General features: G+C 46.7%; 1 protein-coding gene across 1 annotated transcript in view; it reads right to left on the reverse strand.

Moving 5' to 3' along the window:
• The window catches only part of PLCH2 (phospholipase C eta 2), a 147,422-nt gene that overhangs the window by 32,015 nt on the left and 93,451 nt on the right, over window positions 1-21,956 (reverse strand). The window contains exons 13-19 of the mRNA XM_063145539.1: window positions 20,504-20,604; window positions 18,986-19,083; window positions 17,236-17,418; window positions 14,541-14,648; window positions 8,203-8,327; window positions 2,404-2,488; window positions 400-546 (exon numbers count right to left, since the gene is read on the reverse strand). Coding sequence (XP_063001609.1) covers window positions 400-546; window positions 2,404-2,488; window positions 8,203-8,327; window positions 14,541-14,648; window positions 17,236-17,418; window positions 18,986-19,083; window positions 20,504-20,604 — 847 coding nt within the window. The remainder of the gene's footprint in view (window positions 1-399; window positions 547-2,403; window positions 2,489-8,202; window positions 8,328-14,540; window positions 14,649-17,235; window positions 17,419-18,985; window positions 19,084-20,503; window positions 20,605-21,956) is intronic.

Raw genomic sequence — 21,956 nt, forward strand, 5'->3', positions numbered from 1 at the left:
TCTCTTCTCGATCCTCCCAGAGTGCAGGACACGGAATAACGGGCTGAAGTTACAGGAAGCCAGATTCCGGCTGGACATCAGGAAAAACTTCCTGACTGTTAGAGCAGTACGACAATGGAACCAATTCTCTAGGGAAATCGTGGGCTCTCCCACACTAGAGGCGTTCAAGAGGCAGCTGGACAACCCTCTGTCAGGGATGCTTTAGGGTGGATTCCTGCATTGAGCAGAGGGTTGGACTCGATGGCCTTATAGGCCCCTTCCAACTCTGCTATTCTATGATTCTATACACACCAACTGGGACTTCTCAAGATGTCCGTGGCCATCAGAGGTTCTCAACCACGGCCCCCAACTGATCCTCAATAATAACATTTTTTTTAAAAAAAGGAACTGCCGTCTTACCTGGCATCATGCTTGTAAACGCTATTGTCCTCTGTCCGATAAAATCCCTCCCGATGGGATCATGATCCCACACCAGGAAGCGAATCAGTACAATCTCTGGCATGCAGATAGTGAACACCAGCGTTTCTTCCCACATTGGGTTGAAGCCTGCAAAGCAGAGAGTTGGGAGTTTATTGCAGCTGGGAGGGTGGATTGTGCAGGAAAGGCAATTCTCTAAGAGATGGCATGGTTTCCCCCACCATTGGCATGCTGGGTTTTGACTCTTTATTGGAACAATCATTACCAGGGTTCCATTGGGAGAAGGAACACCTGATACATCTGTTCTTAAGTCTGTCATGTCAGTAGGCCCAGGGAGGAAGACCAATGGACGCATACAGAGGAGGATGGCTTTGCAGGAGAAAAGCTGAGTCTTCACAACCATATACGGAGATTTGGAGTTTTCTAGGCTCTCTCCACATCGTTCTGATTGGGGATGTGTCATCGTCATCATCATCACCATCTTCATCATCATCAAAGCACCATGAATGTTATGAACATTAGATTTCTGCATTGGGGGGTTGGACTAGATTACCTCCAAGGTACCGTCCAGCCATAAAATGTTATACGCATAAAGGTCTGATCCCTTGCCCAAGGCACTTACCATCTGAATTTTGACAGCAAGAGGAGATAACTTACACAAGATGAAACAGAGAAGATTAAAGATGGGCTAATGTGAGCAAATATAGCGATACTTTGGCTTCATGTTCTTTGGGGATGAGAGGCAAAGGTTTATGCTAAAGTGTGTGGGTTGGAGGAGCATTTCTCCTCTGTTACTGAGGGATCCTTCCCATGTTTTGGTTTAATACTACACTATTGCACTGACATCGCCTTGAAAGCTGTTGCTGTATGAATGTGGCGTTACGCCACACTGTGTTTTGCACACACACAGTTGGCATCCCATGGGAGACCACCTTCCATAGAATCATAGAATCATAGAATCATAGAATCATAGAATAGCAGAGTTGGAAGGGGCCTACAAGGCCATCTAGTCCAACCCCCTGCTCAATGCAGGAATCCACCCTAGAGTTCAGCTAAATCTTAGAAAGAACTTTCTGACAGCACAAGCTCTTCAAAAGTTGAACAGACTGTCTTGGGAATTAGTGGAGGGGGTTCAGATGAGCTGGAGGGGGTTCAGAGGAGGGCAACCAGGATGATCAGGGGTCTGGAAATAAAGCCCTATGAGGAGACACTGAAAGAACTGGGCATGTTTAGCCTGGAGAAGAGAAGGCCGAGGTGAGACATGATAGCACTCCTCAAATACTTGAAAGGTTGTCACACAGAGGAGGGCCAGGATCTCTTCTCGATCCTCCCAGAGTGCAGGACACGGAATAACGGGCTCAAGTTAAAGGAAGCCAGATTCCAGCTGGACATCAGGAAAAACTTCCTGACTGTTAGAGCAGTATGACAATGGAACCAGTTACCTAGGGAGGTTGTGGGCTCTCCCATACTAGAGGCCTTCAAGAGGCAGCTGGACAACCACCTGTCAGGGATGCTTTAAGGTGGATTCCTGCATTGAGCTGGGGGTTGGACTCAATGGCCTTAGAGGCCCCTTCCAACTCTACTATTCTATGTTTCTATGATTCTTTCATTAAGCAGAGGATGGACGGCCAACTATCAGAGATGCTATATGCAGCAGATTTCCTGCATCATAGAAACATAGGAAGTTGCCAGTCAGACCCCTGGTCCATCTAGCCCCATATTGTCAACACTGACTTGCAGCAGCTCTCCAGGGTTTCAGGGAATTTTCCCAGCCCTACCTGGAGATGCTGGGGATTGAACATGGGACCTTCTGCATGCAAAGCATGTCCTCAATCACACTGAGCCCTGGCCCTCCTCAGGGGAAAGTTGGACGAGATGACTTCTCTGATTCTATGGGCAATGTCGGGATAATGTCCGTCTTGTGCGTGCTCTGCTGCAGACCTGGCAAATGACATAGGACAGAAGGAAGGAAGAGAAAAACTGTACCATTGTCATCAACAACTCTTGTCTGCTCCTTACAGCAGTCCACGGGCAATCCGATTACCTCCACTTCCACAAATGGATCTATAATCTGGAAAAGAGGAAAGAAGCGAGCAATTACCACGGCATTCAGAGACGAAACCAAAGATTCCAGCCTGAAGGCCTGACAATAATATTCCCCAGCGGTGCTGTCAACCCTGATTGATGGGGTTTTTCTGGGGATTATCAGACAGGTATTTCCCAGAACTGCTGCTTCCCTGGGTCCTTTTAATTGGAGATGAGGAGGAAGAACCAGACAGCTTAGTGGTGGAGCGCACGCCTCGCGTGCAGAAGACACTGGCTTCAGTCCTGCACCTCGCCACTTAACAAGGAAGCAGAATTTGAAAAGTGCATTATCAAAATGCATAACGCACGCACACACACACACACACACACACACACACGTATATATATTTCATCCGCCAAATATCACTTTTCTCAATATCTCCCTGTCTTCCAGAAGAAATCAATTAATTGTTCTATAAAAGCTTTTTTAAAAAAAAGAAAGAAAAAAACAGGCCAATTTCTGATAAAGACAGAAGACAGCGGGTAGGGATGGATGAATTGATCAGTTTCGCTTTCTCCCAGATTTGGATTTTTTAAACCCCAAGTTCCTTTCCCCCCCAAATACGAAGACTTGCAAATTTTGGTAAATACTTCTAAAAAACAAACTGAGGAAAAACTCTTACTTATTTGCATCAGCCAAGTTCCCAGCATGGAGAGGGCCGTGATGTACCTGGCTGTCGTGCAGTTGTTAAAGATGAGGACCTCCAGTCACGTATAGGGAAGTTGGAGGAATTCATCTGGGGGTCAGGTCTGCTGAGCTTTAAGCAGCTCTGCCCCCCAGCCTTCGGCATGCTTGCCCATGAGCGGGCCCAACTCAATCTGTGTCGAGCTGAACAGGCTCATGGATATATATATGTCAGTTACGCAATTTCCGGTTGTTGTTGTTGTCAATATTTATATACCTCTCCATATCTAAAATAGATATCAGTACGGGTATACTGATCAGTATACTGGTATACTGATCAGTATACCAGTAACAACAGTGGCTAGTCAGTTGAGTTGAGGAAGTCTTCTGGAATAGTGTTGTTTTAAGGAGGCTCCAGAAGCAGCCTAGCGTTGGCACCTGCCTGACCTCCAGGGGCAGAGAGTTCCACAGAGAAGGGGCCACCACACTCAAGGCTCTTCTTCCGGTAGATTCCAATTGGGCCACAGGTCCACATGGAACCACCAGGAGCATGCCCTCCAACGACCTCAGTGATTGGGTAAGATGGTAAGGGAGAATGTGCTGCCTCAGGTATCCTGGTCCCAAGTTGTTTAGGGCTTTGTACACTAGTACCAAAACCTTAAACCTGGCCTGGTAGCCAATAGGCAAATTGAGTAACTTTCACAAATTGTGGCTGCATCTTGCTTAAATGGCTGTATAATTTAACCCATTTAGCACCAGATTAACAGACGGTGGTGTTCCCTTTTAAACAGAAATAACTCGTGAAACTTCCTGGATTTTGGGAACCGTCCCTCACCTCCATCCCAGCTCAGGGTGTGAACGCAAACTGAGCCAGGGGACTTCAGGAAATCCAGGAAGGGGGGGGGAAGGGCCAAATTTCCCCGCTACGGCCATCTCTAGTCAGATAAAAGAGGTGGAAGCCCTAATTCAGCATTACCAAGGTTGAATACACGGGGATTCAAGCCCAGGCTTTTAAGAGGGGGGTGGGGAGCTGAAAGAGATCTGGATGGATGAATCTGTCAGTTTCAATTTCTCCTACGTTCAGATTTTTAAAATCTCGCTTTCTTTTTTGTCCCGAATACAGAGAACATTGTGAATCTTGGTAAAGTCTGATCAAAACCAATCCGAAATGAAATTCTCTCCCCACCCCTAGCATTGGGCCTACCCAGGGGGCATCGCCCGCACAACGCAAGTAGGCAAAGCCCGACCCATAGTACAAGAGGTACCCTTCCCCTGTGCGGATCTCTGCCTGATCTAAACCCTGAACAAAACACAATAGGGGTGCTTGGCACTCAGCCACAAAAACTCACATGTGAAGTGAAAAATAAACAAATTGTATTATTAATGTGGGTGATATTTACAACAATCCTACATATGCTGTTTGTAATCAAGCGTACGGAAAGATATAATACTTCTTGCTGATACAAAGCCAATAACACCTCAAAACAAATCCAACAGGGCTAAGAAGCCTCCAATATATAAATAAATAAATAAATAAAATCAATTTTTGTTGTTGTTGCAAGAATATACAATTGTATCAGCAATTAATTATCAATGACAGAATTTTACAAAACAGCACGTGGGAAATATTTTTTTTAGTTAAAGCACAATCTTATACCACCCTACACATTCACTGTTCTAGGCGTCAGATAAAAAACGGGTGTCCGGTGCAGTGTCCATTTCGCAATGTCTTCATCATAGAAGACATTCACAATGTCTTCATCATAGAAGCTTATTCATCCAAGGAGCCGTGGCTGTATGTTTGGGGTGGAGCCCTCCCAACGACTCTAATCTTGTAGTTCTCCTGTTAGGATCAGCCACATAATGCTCTCAACTGCTTGTCTGTTGATCTAAACCCTGCACATGAGTTCGAATCACCACATTGGCTTGGCAGGGCCAAAGGAAGCAGCAACCGGGAAAGAATCAGTCCGGCTGACGAAAGAAGCGACCGCGACACACATTCGGAATGGATGCATTGAGCAGGCTTTTGGTACTCCATCACCCCGTGGGAAACGACACTCACGAGTGGACCCTTGACACTGTTTTTCCCTTGGCGGCCAACTAACAGCTGGGGGTGGGTAGGAGAGGTACCACCCACAACCCCCCCCCAAAAAAAACCCCTCCAACCAACCAAGAAAAAATACACCCAGTGAAAAAGTGTGATAGTAAAATAAACGTTGCTAAGATGCGGGCGACGGGGGAGGGGCGCTGTGCAAACAAGAAGCCCAGGAGGTGCTCCAAAGCAGGGCTCATCCATCTTGGATGACAATGTTGGTGCTTTATGTGGGTTTTACAGTGACATTCCGGGGTTTTAACTTGGCTCCCCTTTGGAGGTGGTGGTTTCTCCCGCCCCCGTCCTGAGAGGTGTCCTGAATAGGGCCCTGTCACATTGATTGAGCATCTTGGCAGCACTGCCATTTCCCCCAAAGGCACCCAATGGACAATAAAGCAAGCCCGGCTCTTTTCGCACAAAGAAAAAAGGCCAAGCACCTGCTAGGCTCGGGAAAAGGAACGCGTTGCATAATCTGTCCCAAAACGAGGCTGCAGGATAGATCTCCCTCTGCGGTCAGAAGGGACAGCAACGATGAAGGGACCGGTGCCGATTTTAAACAACCTATAAACAAGCCAGCTTCTTTTTTAAAATGTAAGTGCTCTGCGTTTGCCTGCCTGCCTCCCTCTCTTATTGGCCACATTCACACGTTGCCATAAGTCAGAATTCGTTTGAATCCTGGCTTACCGTGAAGGAGCGAGGGTGTTGACGCACATTCCTCAATTCTTCCCACTTGACTCCTCCTGCTACCAGGGGTGGCTAAAGAAGCCAGGCATGCTACATCCGTGGTTTGTTTAACATGACGTCTGAGCCTGGCTTACTGCTCTCCCAACAAACCAGAGTCATAAGCCAGAGTTATGGGTGGCATAAGAACATCAGAAGAGCCATGCTGGATCAGACCAAGGGTCCATCTAGTCCAGCACTCTGTTCACACAGGAACCCAAATGCAGGGCACGGGTGCAACAGCACCCTCCCGCCCATGTTCCCCAGCAACTGATGCCTCTGATACTGGAAGTGGCACACTAAATAAACCACAGACAAGCAGGGCTGTTCACACAACACGGTAAACCAGACTCAGGATTTGAATGTGAGTTGTTTGGAACTGGGGGTTGTTTGGAACTGTGAGTTATCATGTTGTCTGACTACAGCCAGGCCGGTGGTGGGGTTGTTCATGCAATGTAGCTTATTTTCCTCGAACAAGTCACCCTGAGAATCCAAGGTGGTTTCTTCAGGGTGGTTAACAAGCCACCTTGGTTAACAAGCCACCTTGGTTAGATTAAATAAGATTAATAATCAGCATTCAGCAGATTGTTGGAGAGGTTGTGGTGAAAAAGGAACATATTTACATATGTGGTGGGATTGTAAATATGTGCAAAGGTTGTGGAAGAGGGTGTTCTTTGAGATTGAGAAGATTGTGGGAATTAAAATAGAGGATACACCAAGGATTGCATCACTCTCACTGCAAGAAGATCTTAAATGCAGTATAGAAACTAAGGAACTGATAACGAATCTGCTGACGGCTGCGAGGTTAATCGTAGCTAGGAACTGGAAGATTCAAGGAGATTATTGTATTGAAGAATGGTATAAAGAAGTGTGGGACATTGCTATAAATGATAAATTGACATGCAATATTAAAATGAAAAGAGGTATAGTAAAAACGAATGATTTTGAGGGAATCTGGAAAAAGTTCCTAGAGTTTGTGTTTTCTAAGGGAAGCGGGAAAGCACCAACAGAAGAAACTATGAGTTTTTGGAAACAGGAATGAGATCCCGAGGTGGGGGGAGCACAACAGAAGAAACTATGAGTTTTTGGAAACAGGAATGAGATCCTGAGGTGGGGGGAGTTATGTTGAGTATGAATATGTTTAATAGCTTAAGTTTGAATATATGATAATAAGGCAATTTTATGTTTATGTATTATGTACTTTTTGTTGTTGTTGAATAATAATAATAATAATAATAATAATAATAATAATAATAATAATAAAAAAAAAAAACCCAAGCCACCTTAGCTGCATTCAGACATGATAATCCACCCTGCGAAAAACGTGCTGCGTTCAGACAACACCATAAACCCATAGTTCAACGAACAACCCACACTCAAAAACGGAGTGTGGGTTAGCGTGTTGTGTGAACAGCCCCTCTACATCCATAGTTTGTTTAACATGACATCTGGACCTGGCTTGCTGCTCTCCCAACAAACAAGAGTCATAAGCCAGGGGTTGCTGTTGGTTTATGACTCTGCGAAGAAGGCAGACAGCAACAAGCCAGACTTCCCAGTTTAGATGGCACATTAAATAAACAAGCCCCATGTTTGTTCAGCCACTCCTGCTAGTGGAAGGACCCAAGTGGGAGCGATCATGGAGCGTGCACTAGCATGCTTGCTCATTCACGGTAAACAACTAAAAACAATTCTGGCTTACTGTAACATCTGGACATGTGTTCTTCCACTCTCTCTCACACACAGTACAGACAAACAGACTGAACACTCATTCCCTCTCAACAGGAAACACCATAAACTGTAGTTCTCTGAGAGAAGACTCATTTTCTCTGACAGAGAAGTCTTCGCAATCCTCATTAAACTACTGTCCAGAGGCCTCCAAGTGCCTGCAGCAGCAGCTGTCAGGCCTGAAAACTCCAGCCACCCATGGAAAGTCTCCTTCCAGACCACAGGACAGTGCTCTGTCAGTCACCCACCCACAGTCTGGTAGGGACTGGTCTAACAATGAATAGGCAAAAGGAATTCTCTATAACTTCCCTTTCCCATGGATGTCCTTGTTCTGCTTCACTATTAGAAGAAGCCAGGCAGGTTGGAGGGCGGATGAAAGGACAAAGGGGAAGTGGCAGACAGTGGGATGGGGAGGGGTTTTTTTTGCAAGTGACTGTAGTGATGAGTTCTTACAGCTGCTGCTACAGTCACCTGGAGGCTTCTCAGCACGTAATGGCTAGACTACCACATTGCTCCGTATCTGTCTCCAGCCCCATACCTCGCCTCTGTCTCCGAGCATGGAATCCCGGGGCTTTGGGAGCTGCTGTCCGCTGATGATTCTTAATACAAGCTGCTTCTTCATCTGGCCAAGCAGCGGATCTTCAGAATTTGGGTTGAAGATCCCTGCGGAGAGTTCAACAGAACATACACAGAGATTTAAGGCAAAGCTGAGTCAATCATTCATAAAATATGTGCTGCTCCCTCTCCTTCTCTGGACATACTGGCCCATCAACATATGACGCTGCCATATTCCGAGTCAAACCACTGGTCCATCTAGCCCAATACTGCCTACTTTGACTGGCAGCAGCAATCTGGAATCTCCAGCAAAGGTCTTGCAAATTACCTGTTACCTGATCTTTCCAGCTAGAGATGGCAGATTTTAAACCTGGGGCTTCTTCCACCTGGCACAATGCTTTCAACAAACCCAAAACGCTAACAATTATTGTTGTTTCCTTTTTTAAAAACACACACACACACACACACACACACAAATATTTATCTTTCTTCACTGACAATTAAAATCATCACATAGTAAGCCAGTTGCAAAATATTTTTCGTAACAATAACATTAATGCTGCTATTGTGTAATCTCAGTGCCCCAATCCTGTATCAGTATTTGATGTGCTATTTATTTATTTTAAATATATTGTCGAATCACAGGGCAGGGTGCAAAATGTCAAGGATGGCACCTGTCATGCTGTGTATGTGTGTGTGTGTGTGTGTGTAGAATTCCAAAGGCAGGGTGCCGAAACTGAAAAGGCCCCCTCCCTGGTTACTCTCAGATGTACCTGTGCAGCCCCCAGGGCTACCTGGAGGCCTTGGTCTGCAGATCACAGTAAATTGCTAAAGGTGGACATCCCGCAATAAAAATGTCCTTTGTCAAATTAATTTCAAAAAACGGTTTCATCAGTCATTCCATGGCTAATATCTCTGGTCCAAAATATGTTCCTTTCCCTCCCTATTTCCTTCCTGGTACGTTTCCCTCCTTTTCTAGTATCCCTCCATCTTCTCTTCCCTTTGTCATAAATATACACCAATTTTGGGCAGTGTATATTGACTGGATGCTGTTTTTTCTAAGGCTGATCCAAAATGGCTTCCCTGCCTTAATTGGAGGTGTCAAAAACTGGGGGGGGGGAATTTACTGCAATTTTGGGAGTAGCGAGGGTCAAAATGGGCCAAAAGGAGAGGTTTTATTAGCATTCTCTTCCAGGTGGTCTCTGTTTTTATATAATAATAATAATAATAATAATAATAATAATAATAATAATAATAATAATATATTTCTTACCTGCCTCTCCATTTATTTATTTATTTATTTATTTGATTTATATACCGCCCCATAGCCGAAGCTCTCTGGGCAGTTTACAAAAGTCAAAACAGTGAACATTAAAAAGTATACAAATTTCAAACCATCAAAATATAAAAACAACAGTGTAAAACAGTATCCGTTTTAAACAATGACAGTTCTGGGGTCCATTAAAAAACAAAGAAACTTAGCATATGTTGTTAAATGCTGTTAAATGCCTGGGAGAAGAGAAAAGTCTTGACCTGGTGCTGAAAAGATAACAATGTTGGCACCAGACGAGCCTCATCGGGGAGATCATTCCAGAATTGAGGGGCCACCACTGAAAAGGCCCTCTCCCTTGTTGCCATCCTCAAAGCTTCCCTTGGAGTAGGCACTGAGGAGAACCTTAGATGTTGAGCACAGTGTACAGGTAGGTTCATGTCGGGAGAGGCGTTCCGTCAGGTATTGTGGTCCCAAGCCATGTAAGGCTTTATAGGTTAAATCCAGCACCTTGAATTGGGCTCAGAAATGCAAGCGGGCCAGAATCGTTGTTATATGTTCGAACCTTCTGGTTCCAGTTATGAATCTGGCTGCTGCATTTTGCATAAGCTGCAGCTTCCGAACCATCTTCAAAGGCAGCCCTACGTAGAGTGCATTGTAATAATCTAACTTGGAGGTTACCAGAGCATGGACAACTGAAGCTAGGTTATCCCTGTCCAGATAGGGGCGTAGCTGGGCCACCAAACGGAGTTGGTAGAAAGCACTCTGTGCCACCAAAGCCACCTGGGCTTCAAGTGACAGAGATGGTTCTAGGAGAACCCCCCAAGCTACGATCTTGCTCCTTCAGGGGGAGTGCAACCCCATTTCCCAGTGTTCCTCTGGCAACAACGCTATATCAACACCTAAACCACAGGGCTCTTTGCTCTGTGAGAAGACCAGACCCTTCTCTCATGGCATTTCTATGTACTGCAAAAGCCTTTCCTTTTAGACAGAATTCCCTTTATCAGATAAAAGAGAGGCACCAGGTAATATCAGCTGCACGCGTCTCTATTTTTATTACATTTTGTTTTGAGATTATCATGTTTTATTCCCAGTTTTCATTGCTGCTAGCCATACCCGAGTGGTGTGTAAGCAACAGAAGGATGGGATATAAATCTTCAAATACATAAATAATTTTGGGACTTCGAAATGGTGGCCATCAGGTTGCAACAGCCAGGAAAAACTGCTGGCAGTGGTGAAAAACAGGTAAGCCGGGGGGAAACGCAGACCGTGAGGAAAAGGCAAAGAGCTGAGCAGAGCCACAGGCTCACTTGAGCAACTGAGGGCCTTGCTAGACGAGGCCTTGAGAGCCAGTTTCTCTGCTGTGCGTCCACATGACGCACAGGGGAATCCGGCCCCAAGCCGCACTGAAGCCTCCTCTAACGCACCATAAGCGAAGTCGCTTATGGCGTGCCTTTTCCGCAGCTCTGGCCTGAGGCCGGGGCTGCGGAACGTCTAGAGACTTCCGTGGCTTTTTGCGGCTATTTGCTTACATGCGAGTAGCCGCAAAAAGCCACGGACTGGCACAGCGCTCTTACGAGTGCTGTGCCCATCAGGCCAGGGGCATCCGGGGGGGAGATGGGGGGGAAGGCCGGACCGGCAGGAGAGGGGGATGGCGGAGGGAGACAGACGCGACACACGGGAGGGCGAGAGGGGCAGAGGGTGACAGACGTGACACACGGGAGGGCGAGGGGGGCGGAGGGAGACAGATGTGACACACGGGAGGGCGAGGGGGGCAGAGGGTGACAGACGCGACACACGAGAGGGCGGAGGGCGACACACGGGATGGGGACGGGGAGGGAGGGCGGATGGGGGGGCTTAAGTAAAAAAAAAACCCTTACCTTGTCCGGAGTCTTCGGGCCGCACGTGGCCCCTTTAAAACAAACAAACAAAAAATGGCCGACGCTGCAGGACCTCCGTAGTCCCTGCGCGTCGGCCGTCTAGGAGGCTGGGTGGTGCGCGCTAAAGTTAGCACGCCGTCGCCCCGCCTCCCTGCCGGCTTTTCCCGGCAGATCTAGCAACGCCCTGAGTCATCTCAACATCATCCAGTGTTGCCTATGCATGTTCGAAATGTATTTCTCTACAGACATAAAGGGCAGAAAATCACCATACAAAGTTTTTTGAACAAACATTTTCTCCATAGATGTGCGCATGGTGCTGCTTATGACTTGAGCCCACCTGGTAGAGGAGCATTTTTAAAGGCCCGGCTTCAGTCTCTCTGCCTTCCGACATGTGGCATGTGGTGACCAGAGATGGGCCTTTTTCAGTTGTGGCCAGTAGTATTGCTAAGGACGGCCGGGGCTTGACTGAGTTCCACAGCGGGCACGGCTCGATTGGCGTTTGCCAGCTGAGCTGCAGTATTTACCCCAAGCCCTGGGAATTTTATTTGCCCATTTGGTGTGTGTGTGTGTGTGTGTGTGTGTGTGTGTAGGGGGAGAGGCGTGTCAAGCTGTAATTTGTGCACATTACTCAGAATTTCACCCCCACCAAACTCTGGGAATTTTATTTGTACATTTGGGGGCGGGGGAAGGAGGAGTGACGAGTTGTAATTTGCACAAATTTCTCAGAAATTTGCACAAATTGCGGAACTTTAAAAAATATGCTAAAAGTCCAGAAAATTAAAGCACTTGTCCAACTTCCTGCAGTGAAGCAGGAACCAGAACAAAATCCAGGGGGCTGAACCTAGGAAAACCCATTTAACTCCATTCCCTCCCACCCCAAATCCCTGGGTGCAGTGGTCAACTTTGGAATCCAGGCACTCATTTTGACAATCATGAGGGCTAGGTCCTCAGAGCAGAGCCCAAAAATTCCGGCAGATGTAACTGATCCATATTGAACCAGTTCTAGTTTTCATCTCCGTCGGGAGTAGGTCTTTTGGAACGCTAATGGATCTTAATGGCCCATTCAAAAACAAACCACTGAAAAATACTTTGTATTGCAACATGGAATATTATATTGTTGCAAGGAAAATTCATGTCGTCCCCCCCCAGCTATTGTGAAGGTTGCCGCTAATGTCAGTGGGCAGAGGGAATCTTGAGGTGGGGTTGATGATCCCTGCTAATCAAAACGTGGCTGGAAACGTGGCTCCACAGCACCACTGGCTGGCTTGCAACTCCCTCCACAGGTAGGTCCAGTTGGTAGCAGGTGAAAAACGTCTTTCTGTGCCCCGGCCTTTTAAGGTGTTCAAATCTGTAGGCCTTGTTTCATAGAATCATACAATCGTAGAGTTGGAAGGGGCCTATAAGGCCATCAGGTCCAACCCCTTGCTGAATGCAGGGATCCACCTGAAAGCATATGCAGCTATTTTATCTTGCTGTCCTGTGATCGTCGTGGGTATATGCGTTGGCGCGTGCACACACAGGCGCTTGCACATGTACCATTTATTGTTTAGCATTACTGTTGTCATTGTTCTTATTTTGCAAGCTTTGGCTGAAGAGCGGCTAAGAAGTAGCTTAAATAAAATAAAGAAGTAAAATCCCTCCTTCTGGGGGAAAAAGCAGAGAAAGGAGTTGCACTTGTTTGGCAGTTAATGCTAAGGTAAGGATAAAAACTGATGCCTCGGAAGCTGTCATGAGATAAGGGATAACAAGGGCTGTACATCTCCCATGTTGTATAAAGCAAACATGCCCCCACCACACACAGAGAGAGCCGCTGCCAGGGAGCAAGACGAGAGGTTTGTCAGCAGAGCACGGCTACAAGAAGATTTAATTTAATCACAGTCCAGCGGCGTAGAGACATCAAGACAATGAAGCACGGCATTAAGCGTCTCCGTAAGGCAATGCTCACATCTCCGTCGCACTAAAATGTTTAGCCTTGAACTGTTTATCTGCCATGTGCAGGAGAGCAGATAAGGGGTATCAAAGAGTTGGAGAAAGACAGGGAGATTCATCAAAGGTGAGAGCCCCAAAGCTGAAAGGGACGGCTTGGTGTAAAAAAAGAGAAAAAGAAATGCTATGTAAGATCAATCAAACAGATGCTTAAGAATGTCTTGAACTGCCTGAATGTCTTGAAACTTGCTGGAGCGGGAACTAATTTGGCCACCCAATTGTCCTTGGCAAATTTAGATGACAAATATTCCCCAGATAGCCTCCAAATACTCTAACCCTGGCTAAACCACTCTTCCTCAAACTGGTGCCCTCTAGAAATTTTGGAATACAACTCCCACCAACCCCAGCTTGCATGGCCAATTGTCAGAGATGATGTGATCTTCTGGTCCAAAACATCTGGAAGGCACCAGGTTGGGGACGTCTGGGCTGAACGGAGATTTGAGATCTGCATTTAAACCCAGCGAAATTTGACGTTTGGATCGTAAATAAGACCGTTGATATTTGGCAGTTTTGACAGTTGACATGCAATGAATGACATTTGGTGGACAGCTTGCATTAGGATTTGACTATATCTGATAGTTGTTGACATGTAATGGCATTTGGTATGTGAAAGTATTTGATAAGTTGACAGTTCATGAGATTTGATGCCTACTGAAACCACAGTTGTGAAGAAATCTGAATTTCATTCCAGTTTCAATTGTTGAGGTTAAATCTCACAATTGAAGTGCAAATTCTGATTTCGAGTCCAAAACCTCCAACCAATGGAGGGTTTTTTTAGGTTAGTAAAAAATAAGCCAAAGGCAAGGGCAAAACCAAGGAATCTTCTACAATAATATTATTAGTAAAAGGTTTATTAAAGTGCCAAGTACCGCTGGGTGCTCGCCGGGCTGTGCGGGCACTCAACGCGTGGGCCCGTGAACACGCCATGGGTGCCTGACTGTCCCTCTGGAGAAGCGGATGCAGGGGAGTCCCTTGTACTCCTGGACCCTGTTGGGAGCCTACCCTGAACAGCAGCATTCCTGTTAGGAAGTGAGGGTATACTGTAACACCTTGTTGCAGGGCTGGCTTGTAAGAGCGAGTGCTCCTGTGCCATTTTTGGTAAAAAGGCAGGGTACAAATAAAGCACACAAATTAACAACACGGGCTGCTGTTGTGAATAAATGTTGCGCTCCACCCTTCCCTTACCTTGACACATACACTTGGGTTTGAGAACGTAGCCACAGTTTCCATTGGCATTGAACTTGGCGCGGTTCAGCTGAAGCATTCTCCCCTCTGACTGGTAGTTTAGCGCAACTGCAATATTAGGGATGGTGGCGGGCGGGGAGGGGGGCGGAAGAGAAAAACAGGCAGTAGGTTGTAGGCGGCATTTCTAAGGCAAAATTCAGCTCAAAATGAGATAGAGCCACTTTCGAAAGCAAACATGACAAAGAGTATCCTAGATGTCACATGCCACAGATCCGGGCACAGAAAAATTTGAGAGTGAGAGACATTTTTTATTCTTCATAGAATCATAGAATACTAGAGATGGAAGGGTCCTAGAAGGCCATCGAGTCCAACCCCCTGCTCAATGCAGGAATCCACCTTAAAGCATCCCTGACAGATGGCTGTCCAGTTACCTCTCAAAGGCCTCTAGTGTGGGAGAGCCCACCACCTTCCTAGGTTATAGGTTCCATTGTCGTACAGCTCTAACAGTCAGGAAGTTTTTCCTGATGTCCAGCTGGAATCTGGCTTCCTTTAACTTGAGCCCGTTATTCCGTGTCCTGCACTCCGGGAGGATCAAGAAGAGATCCTGGCCCTCCTCTGTGTGACAACCTTTTGAGCATTTGAAGAGTGCTACCATGTCTCCCCTCCGTGTTCTCTTCTCCAGACTAAACATGCCCAGTTCTTTCAGTCTCTCCTCAGAGGGCTTTGTTTCCAGACCCCTGATCATTCTCGTTGCCCTCCTCTGAACCCCCTCCAGCTTCTGCACAGTCTCCGTAAAGTGTGGCGATGTGACGTTCTGCCACATTTCTCACATTGAGGTACAGAGCTGAATCATCACACTGCAAAATGGCTTGGCAGAGAGAGGGGGAAAGTATCGTCATCCCCCACCCCAATCCCCTGAACCCCAAGGTGCAAGAGCTTGCAAAATTCATAAAGGAGGAATGGGGAGTCCAGTCCTATGGAGGAACAAATAGCTCAGACTGGGTCTAAAGCCCGTGAAGAATATGAGAAACTCATAGGGGAGAAGTAAGATGAGGAGGGTGTGGGTGTGTGCCTTCCTTCCTTCCTTTCCTTCCTTCCTTCCTTCCTTCCTTCCTTCCTTCCTTCCTTTCTTCCTTCCTTCCTTCTTTCCTTCCTTCTTTCCTTCCTTCCTTCCTTCTTTCCTTCCTTCCTTCTTTCCTTCCTTCCTTCCTTCCTTCCTTCCTTCCTTCCTTCCTTCCTTCCTTCCTTCTTTCCTTCCTTCTTTCCTTCCTTCCTTCCTTCTTTCCTTCCTTCCTTCTTTCCTTCTTTCCTTCCTTTCTTCCTTCCTTCCTTCCTTCCTTCCTTCTTTCCTTCCTTCCTTCCTTCTTTCTTTCCTTCCTTCCTTCCTTCCTTCTTTCCTCCCTACCTCCCTCTCTCCCCCCCCCACAAACAGAAACAACACAGAGACAGTGTCAGCTCCAGGTCTTTAGAGATCTTTGGTCAAGATGCCTCTCCCTGAGTAACTCCATCTCCTTCTCCTCACTTGCCCAATCTCTCTGGGCCCAATCCGCATCTCCACCCAGCCTGGCTTTGCAGGGCTCCCTGTTCCTTCTCCTTGTTCCTGCCAGGGCTCACTTGCTTGGGGGGGGGGGGGGAGAGCAGATAAACAGGCCATGAGAAGGAGAAGGGACCCAGGGCTCTTGGGTGGGTGGGGGGAGCAGGCGAGGCCCCCTGCCAAATAACGGGCCTTGGGAGATTCCCAGTGATACTGACACCCCCCTGATGCTGGCCCTGCTCCCAGACTGATTAACATGGCGATGGTGGGGAACCTTTTTTGTGTCATCCCCTGGAGGTAATTGGTTGGGGCCAAATGCTGGCAGTGAGGGAGGCTGAAGCCCACAGGGGGTGGAGCCAAAGCTAAAAGTGGGCAGGGCCACCCTTCTCTCTCTCTCCCCCTCCCTCTTCCGAGTAGTCCACCAAGCTGCTCAGGGAGGGACAGAGCATTCTTGCCAGACATCTCAATTGGCAACTCGCCAGGAGATTTAGAAATTAGCTGCAGGTTGAACAACCCTAGAGTAAGGGGACCTATGTCTCTGCAGCTTTAGAAATGTGAAATTACAGGGAATGGGTGGAAATCGCAAGGCAGCAATTTTTAGCTAAACATTTGGGAGAAACTTCCCAAGGGTACAAGCTGTTTGACAATTTCAGATTGCCTTCAAAGTGCTGGGCTCTCCTTTGCTGTAGGTATTTCAGCAGAGGCTGGGTGGCTCTCTGTCAGGGATGCTGTAGAGTCCTGCACTGAGCAGGGGGACAGACTAGATGACAACCAAGACCCCTTTCGATTCCATGACTCTTACCGTGGCTCTGTTTCCTGCTTCTCTTCCGCATTTGCAAAGAGCTGTAATTACACGAGGAAGAGAACAGCGACCACACGGCTTGCAGAGCTCCATGCAGTTGAATGGGACAGCACCCTCTAGTGGGGATTTTATAGCACAACTTTGCCTGCACATGGCAGGAATACCTCATAAATATTGATATATCCCAGAAGAGTTGGGATTTCTGAGGATTATTTTTTTAGCGCTAAAACCGGAAAACGGAGAGAGAGATGCACAGGAGGCTGACGTCGTCGTCAGAATGACCCACAAACATCCATGAGTGCCCAGTCATGAGCATGCAAAAAATGCTCATTTAAATTAGCCCTATGATTCCTTCTTACCTAATTGGCAGCCAGCATTCCAGAAGGGCTGAGGGTTGTAATTACTGGAGTCCACACGATAAGAGGAAGGATAAATTCGGGACAGCTGGTGTTGGTTGAAGCGCAGATATTGGGCTGGTTTTTGCTGGAGGATTTGGTGAGCTTTCGTTTCACTGAAAGATGAAACTTGCCAACTGGAAGAGACTGAAACGAGAAAAGAAAGTGCATTTTCTCTTTGACAAAGACTGCTTTCAACTATGTACCTTGGAGAGTTAACCATATTATATCCCCTACTCTTCGAAATTGTATTCCCCTCCCCCCTCGATGGCTTATTTGGGTGTGTACCTAGTGGCGATCTTGGGGAGGGTGTATATCTAGTGGTGGTCTTCAGATGGGGGCATGAAGGCTGAATTGTGGGTCACAGTAATGCAACCATATTTTGAAGAGGGTTGGAGATATCAATAACCCACTCTAAACAACTATATTTTGCTGGTTTCATCTTTAACCTTCCCCAACCTGACGCAGTCCAAACATTTGGGAATTCAACTCCCACCAAAGCCAGCCAGCAAAGCCAATGGTCAGGAATTTGGGGAGTTGTAGTCCCAAACATCTGGAGGGCACCAAGTTGGGGAAGGGTTCTGCCATATACCAGGATTGACAAATTCAGTGACAGCAGCTGTCCAGGGTGTTTCCAGGCTGAGAGTGCACATGCTGGGGACTGAATCTGGGGATTTTGCATGTGCTCAGACACTGACCTACAGCCTTTGGTTTAAGCTGTTGTCATGTCTGATCAAAATGGTTCTGCAGGTTTTTGAAGCATTTCAAAAGCCTGCAGAATCTGTGAACAGAGCAGATCCTGCATTATTCGGGGTAGTTTGGACTAGATGACCTCCAAGACCCTTCCAACTTTCTAACTCTATCATTCCATGATTCCATGCATGTGCAGAAATCCTCCAAGCCAGGAGGATGCACTTTTCTGAGGCCTGAAAAACATGTGACCTGCTTCCCCCACCCACACCTTTCCCGGAGGTTTCAAAGTAAATTGAAAATCCCCTCCAGATCCCCCCTGAGGGCACGAGAACCTGGAGATATCTGGGCAAAACCAGAAAGTTGGTCACCCTACGTACTTCTGGCTAGACATATATATGGTTGCACACTTTGGCTGCAAAGCTATGATTGCTGAGCTGGAAATAAACCCCACTGAGCATAATGGAGCTTACGTCTCCTCCAACTTAGGCTGGAATCCTATATTGCTTATGTGATAGTAAGTGCCACTGAATCCAATAGGACTTCATTCTGAGTATACATGCACTAAGATGTTACAGCAATTTCAAACTTTAGTTTGATCAACAGTTCTGCTTGAAACACACAGGGCACTGAGACAGCAAACCTAAGTTTGTTTGTTTATTTATTTATTTATTTTTGCATTTATATCCAGGCCTTTTTTCCTCCAAGGAACCCAACACAGCATACATAATCCTCCTCCTCTCCACTTTATCCTCACAACAACCCTGTGAGGTGGGTTGGGCTGAGAGTCTGTGACTGGCCCAAAATCACCCAGTAGGTTTCCATGGCTGAGTGAGGACTAGAACCCAGATCTCCTGACTCCCAGTCCGACACCTTAGCCACTACATCACACTGGCTTTATGAGGGAGTCAGCCTCATTGAACTCAGTGGAACTTGCTTCCAAGTAAACACGCATAGAATTGCACCATAAAGCAGCAAATTACCCACAGTTTTTCCTTCTTCTATCATTTTTAGCAGCACCTACTTTCAGATTCAACATCATGGATCCCAACAGATTTGGTGTATTTCACAAGGTCCGAGAGAGCCCGGGATAATTTCATGGTTTTCTTCTGACGGTTTGTTCTACGAGGACAAAACAGGATACACTCACCAATTCTGATCCATGGAAGAAATCAATAAATCAATCATGTATTATTTTCCCTTGAAAAGATGAAAGTATACAGAGAAGAGAAACCCTCAACAGGAAGGACAAAAATGGAAGAAGAGAGAAAGAGATAAACAAGCACCCACTATTATTTTTACCATTGAACTGAACGGAACCCTGAATGTTACCTCTGTGAAATGGGTTCTGGGGTTAACTGAGGCTAATCAGACTACATGTTAGCACCAAATAGGCTGACATTCTGCAACTATAAATATTCTGTGACTGGCATTATGCAAACAAGGCTGTTTCCTTTGCATGAGCATAAACTAGGCTGCTTCAACCAAGGAATGAGAAGGTGGATGGTTGTTGATGGAGATTTTGGAGATTTTGGCACATTATTGGAATAGAGGGAGAAGCTTCTCTGTAAGGCATTAAAGTGCTGCATGAGGACTAAAATGTGGGGTTCTGGAAATCCAATCTGCCTCCATTGTTTGTCTCGTCTTTATGTCTGCAGGTGACTGCGGTTACCCAGTGAAGAGTTAAATGTACGCTGTGGAGCTGTTCACACAAGGCTTCAGAAAGTGGTCAACTTGACGTGAAAGTGGTTCCAGCACTGAGTCGCGTCCTGATACTATGGGCCTGCCTGTAGGGGGAGCCACTCCCTAGTGGATTTTGGGCGATGTATACAAAAATGGAATTCCAGGGTTGGTATTCCTATATTCTCCCTCCGTTATATCTCCCAGGCTGAACCCCTTCATCCAGGGTGGTTTTAGGCATAGAATAAAGAACAGGCCAAAACGTGTCAGGTTCTTGAAAACAAATATTTTGCATCCTGAGAATTCATTTCTCTTCTTTATCCCACAACACACTAACCTACACCCAGGACATTTTTCCTCAGGGTGGTTTGTTAACCATGCGGTGTAGCTTATTTTTCTCAAAAAAAGCCAACTTGAGAACCCGTGGTTTGTTGTTTGGTTGTTTAGAGTGGTTAACAAGCCATCCTGTGGAAAATGTCCTGGGTTCAGAAAACACGCAAACCTATGGTTCAACAAACAACCCACGGTTCAATAATACACGCTCAACCACTGAGTGTGGATTAGCGTGTTGCATGAATAGCCCATGTCCGTGTGGAAACAAACACGTCTTTATTCTGATGTTCCAGGTTTGACCTCTAGCTCACAGCAAACATAGGGTCTCTATGTTTTAAAGATTCTCTCTGCAACCATAAGACGAACAAATGTAGTTTTTTCTTTCCTTTTTTCTTTCGGTCTCTCTGTCTCTGTCCCATCCGGTTAGGCTTGATCGAGAAATTGGTCCTTGTAGGCAAAGTTACTGGCACACATGTGCTCACACATCTATTCAAAGAAAGAACATTGCCCAGAATGCATTGCCACTTACTTGCTGTAATGCACTGTGCCTCTGGCTAGGTTCCCTTGACTGTCAAGGTCGTCCTCACCCTCTTCCAGACTGGATGCCCTTTTGAGCTTGCTTCCTTTTTTCTGTGTAAATGGGGGAGACACAACAGGGATGGAAATAAGCCATAGATAGTATTGCATACTATCTGTGGTATACAATACCATCACAGTATTGTATAGAGGCTGGTGGCTCCGATGTCAGTGGGGTGGCGAATCTGCCCCAGGTTTTCATCAGAACCAGTCAGAAATCTAAAAGAGCTATCCAAGGTGCAAAGCAGAGTTCTGACCAGTTCTGATGGAAACCCGGAGTGGATTCACCACCCCACTGACATCGGAGTCACCAGCCTCCACTGAACGCATATACTCATGTCCACCAAGCTGTGAAACCAAATGTCCATTTTACCAGCTGCTAACCTACTACAAAAGGCATGTAACTCCTTGGTAAGCCTGCGCAGGGAATCTTTCCCTCTCTTCCCGATGTTCAGGCAGAGGGAGAGCCGTTGCTTACGTAGCCAAAATGGCACCACCCATGCACAAAAGCGTGGGCATTGGCAGACTTCAGGCAAAACCCAAGGCTTGGAGAAGTGCAGAAAATATCTAGGAAAACCCCCTCACCCTCACCCCAACCCCGCAAACCCCCCCTTCCCCAGCAAAATCAGCTTATCCAGAGCCAATGACAAGTGTGCGTATCATGGGAGGAACGATGCCTCTCCCGCACCACCTTGACGATTCGGAAGCGGCCACATATGGAACATGCCACAACGCAGAAAAGAGCATTCTAGCAGTACCCCCACCCTGCTTCCTTCAACTCCTCCTCTGCACCCCTTTTTTGAAAAACATTCCTTTGCAAAGTGCACTCAGCTTATGAGTACACACAAACACACACACACAAATCCCCACTGTGCATGAACAGGCCCATCTCTAGGTAGTCTGGTGGCTTAGGCAAGGTGGTGTTTTCACATTCATGCTGCCACGGCGGAGTTTCAGTTTGCGTATCGGTTCAAAAGTGAGAATTTAGGTAAGTTCTGAAAGGAAAATATACCCCTCCTCCCTACAGTTCACATTAGAATGCAAAATGAAGCAATTCCTCCCTATGCCTTCTCAAATCACACTCCTAGGGAACATAGGAAGTCAGTCCATGGGCCCAACTAGCCCAGTATTGCCGACACTGACTGGCAGCAGCTCTCCCGGGTTTCAGGCAGGGCTCTTTTTCTGCCCTACCTGGAGATGCTGGGTATTGAACCTGGGACCTTCTGCATGCAAAGCTGATGCTGTTCCACTGAGCCACGGCCCCTCCTTGTGTGACATCTCTTCTTTAACTTCATCCAGGGCTGTTGTCAGCACCTGGCATTTTGGGATAGCTGCCAGGGCTCCAGCTCCCAGCAGGACCCACCACTAACTGGGCCCTCCATTTAACTATGATGATCATTTTTATA

This window comes from Elgaria multicarinata, chromosome 20, assembly GCF_023053635.1.
Source record: "Elgaria multicarinata webbii isolate HBS135686 ecotype San Diego chromosome 20, rElgMul1.1.pri, whole genome shotgun sequence".
In the NCBI taxonomy this organism is placed as follows: Eukaryota; Metazoa; Chordata; class Lepidosauria; order Squamata; family Anguidae; genus Elgaria; species Elgaria multicarinata.